Source organism: Egretta garzetta, unplaced genomic scaffold, assembly GCF_000687185.1.
Source record: "Egretta garzetta isolate BGI_Z169 unplaced genomic scaffold, ASM68718v1 scaffold418, whole genome shotgun sequence".
Classification (NCBI taxonomy): Eukaryota; Metazoa; Chordata; class Aves; order Pelecaniformes; family Ardeidae; genus Egretta; species Egretta garzetta.
In genome coordinates this window covers 409,272-412,811 of record NW_009260492.1, presented here as the reverse complement: position 1 = coordinate 412,811, position 3,540 = coordinate 409,272, and the positions used below count along the sequence as shown (strand labels likewise).

Here is a 3,540-nt window from a genome sequence, read left to right as displayed (position 1 = left end):
AAGAGGTTCCAGTTGAACGGGAGGAAGAACTTGTTGACTGTGAGGGTGCCCGAGCCCTGGCCCAGGCTGCCCAGGGGGGCTGTGGAGTCTCCTTCTCTGGAGATCTTCAACCCCCGCCTGGACGCTGTCCTGTGTAACATGCTCTAGGAGATCCTGCTTTAGCAGGGGGGTTGGGCTGGGGGATCTCCCGAGGTCCCTTCCAACTCTTGCGATTCTGTGATTCTGTGAAAGAGGCTCTACAGAAACATGCAAAGCTTGGCGTACGCGAACTGCTCTGAGGGCTGTAGCGCTGCCCAGGAGGAGGACGCTCGCTCCCATCGAGCTGGATCCTAAGCCTGCGATCGGCTGCAAAGCTGCCGTTTGGCACCACGCACGCCGAGGAATGGTGTGCCGTGTTTTCACCCAGTGCCAACACAAAGGAAAGGTACCCAGTTCGGATGAACATCTCTCTGCTGCCTGGACCGAGCCGTTTCTGAAGATATTCACGTCCCTAAGACCACATCGCAGCTGCGACAGGCAAAACAAAAAGCAGGTACCAAGTCTTAAGCAGAGGTTTACTTCTTTACTAATATCCCTCTTCATCCTGAAAGATGTACGTTAGCTGTCGATAAGCTGACGCCATCTCTGCCTTGAGAAGGGATCTGCAGAGGAAGCGCTGTCTGTGACCCTTTTTGCTTCTTTGTTCCCATAACTGCAGCCTAAACCAAGTTTCAGTTTTGAAGATGGCTCCACAGTGACTTTCAACATGAAAACTATTTAAGCCGATTGCCAGTTTTCAGTCCCTGGAGAATCACCAGAGTATGAAGTCAAAGTCAACAGGCAATGAAAACAAACCAAAAAAAAAAAAAAAATCTTTAGTCAAAACTGTTAAATGATTTAAGTGATTTGGACATCTTTGTAGATCAAGATTTTAATGTAAACTTGAAAAATGCTTTGAGACACAGACTAAACACCGCCAATTCCTCCGCTCAAAGAACATTTTGAAAGTTTTTTTCTATTACGGGGCTCTGCTCTGAGCAGCATCAGCAAGACACGGCCAACACCACCACTGGATTACAGGCAGCAGCAAATAGAGGATGGGGAGAAACATCCTCATTTGTCTTTGGGAGCAGGCGACAATCAACACCAATTACTTGCAACTCCGTTAGCTTTGTGTAGTTTGAATGCTTGGAATGGTTAGAAAGGAAAAGCATGTGAACCCCTGTTTGGATCTTTGCTCTCAGCTGAACGAGAAAGTAACCATCCACAGGTACAAACTATGGGTACAAACAGTCAGCTGTGATCTGACTTGCTCCCACCCAACGGAGCACCACGGTCTTTAAAACAAGAGTGAACGATCATGGAGGAAAATAGCATTTACACAGTAGATTTTGCAGATCAGCGGGAACAGGGGATAATTTAAATTACGGGATACACAGAGAAAATCCATTTTCATGTACTTGATCCTCTGTAGTTCAGAGAAAGCAAAGACCAGGGTTGCCAGAAATGCCTTTGTTCAGTTACCTGCTGCAAACTCCTCAATAGTCATCAATGGGAAGCGGATAAGAGAAAGCGCTTTGCCCAGTACTTTCCGCTTGTTCTCTGGAATCACCTGGAGTTGCTGCCGTTGACACTCAGCCTCCGACCAGCGAACCACTGCATTAAACAAACGAACCTCCCGGATCCCCAGGGTATCCCTCTCCAGCACCGCAACCAGGGTGTCTGCAAGGCAGGACAGATAGTGACAACTTTAGGCGCTAACCCACATCACCCGATTTTACCTCGCCAGAAGTACCCTGTGTACAGCCAAGGTAAGTAAAAGCGAAGCAATTAAGAAAAAAAACCAAAACGGCGTCTCCCAAAAGTGCTGCCTGCAGCCTCTGAGGAAGATGTATCTTCATATTCCATAAGCAAGTAACTCACCGGAGCAGCCAACAGTGTCCAATTAATTGGCATGTTAATGGAAGTGGACTAGAATGAATTGCAACTTACTTGACATCAGATTTGGATGAAGCAAGCAGCATGAAAGCCAGAAGGTTACCCATGCCTTACCTCCACAGTCCACCTCATGAGAAGGCTGAAGTCTGGATTTTAATGTTTATTAACTGTGCCTAGCAAGTTTGGGAACTGCACAGGATAATTAAAATAGCCAGTTCTTGCTTTCAAAAAACACAACACCTTTTTAACTCCAAAACCTGACAAAGACTCAGGGAACGATGCCAACTCCACAAAAGGCGGCAAGTTACACCCACCCAAAACCTGCCAACATCAACAGAGGAAACGGGCTTTGTATCGTGCCCAGAAAACTCCAAGCTGCACCAAAGCAAGCAGATTCCAGGATATTTCTGCAAGCAAGCATGCTGTTTTGCAAATGCCTTATCTCCAGCCAGAGTCTGCCCGTTCACAGATTGCTCCAGAACAGCAAAGCCACAGAAGAGAAGGGCCAAGTATTAACCTGTAATAACTTTAGAGGCTGGCTTGTTATGAAAGCATGTGGAGGGAGGAGGGGAAAAAAGCTTACCCAGATCAATGTCCGTAAACCCCTCCGCATTGATGGCGTCTGATGTGTTCTTGTCTATGTTCTCTAGGCAAAGGCTGGCCAGCTGAGGCTCATCAAAAAGTCTCGCCTGGTAATGAAGAAGCAGTCGTTAACACAAAAGGTATTTTAAAGCTTACCCTAAGGACCCCCCCCTTCTCTCCCAGAGCCCATCTTCCTTAGCCTGACTGCATGATGGATTCACTGGGCTGCAGCAGTCTTCACAAGCAGTTAAGCATGACAAGGCAAACACCAGAAAAATCTGCATTTGGCATCAGTTCTGGTTTAGCTGCGCGTATCTTCAGGCACGTCTTTGGTTTAAAATCACATCAGTTAACGCGGCTGTAGCGCTTTCTAGCGCCATACAGACCGTGTCAGCTGAACATGGGTAATTTTTACTACAGCATTTTTATATTTAGAAGAAAGCTTTGCCCGATGACTCCAGGCCTGCTCACTCTAGGAATATGCGGAGACAGCTTATTCCGTAAGAACTTAGTCACACAGATCTCCTGTATTAGCAAAAACGCCTTAGCAGGCACACTGCTTGCATCTCAGGGAGATGCGCAAAACCCTGCAGGGTACGTAGCCTGCTTAGTGCATTTGCATGTTTTGCACAGCAACAGCTACTCTAATCTAGTTACCTTAAAGAACTCCCCCCAAAATAGGTTACTATTCCAAACAAAGCCCGCACGCAGCTTGGAGAGAAGCTCAGAATCTCTCTGCCCAACCTAAGTGCGGTCTGGTAACAATTCCGCTACCGCTTCAGATCCCCCTGGACTGCCAAGACATGTTACCAACCCTGTGCCTAGCATAAGGAGAAACGAGGTGGGAGCACACAAAAGTCACTGAGATCAACTCTTCTTTCCAATGCTTTGGTTTTGCTATTTAGGAAGAAACTGCCTTAACATCACACCTACCATTACAGAATCCCAGCATGGCTGGGGTTGGCAGGGCCCTCCGGAGATCCCCCAGCCCAACCCCCCTGCCCAAGCAGGCTCACCCAGAGCAGGGGGCACAGGACAGCG

General features: G+C 47.7%; 1 protein-coding gene across 3 annotated transcripts in view; it reads right to left on the bottom strand.

The window, feature by feature from the left end:
• The window catches only part of BTBD2 (BTB domain containing 2), a 31,141-nt gene that overhangs the window by 6,266 nt on the left and 21,335 nt on the right, over window positions 1-3,540 (bottom strand). For all 3 annotated transcript variants that reach the window (XR_004842687.1, XM_035899746.1, XM_009644227.2), the window contains 2 exons: window positions 2,501-2,606; window positions 1,504-1,701 (listed from right to left, as the gene is read on the bottom strand). Coding sequence is in view for 2 of the 3 variants with exons in the window: in XM_035899746.1 (XP_035755639.1) it covers window positions 1,504-1,701; window positions 2,501-2,606 (304 nt within the window). In the remaining variant the exon portion in view is untranslated. The remainder of the gene's footprint in view (window positions 1-1,503; window positions 1,702-2,500; window positions 2,607-3,540) is intronic.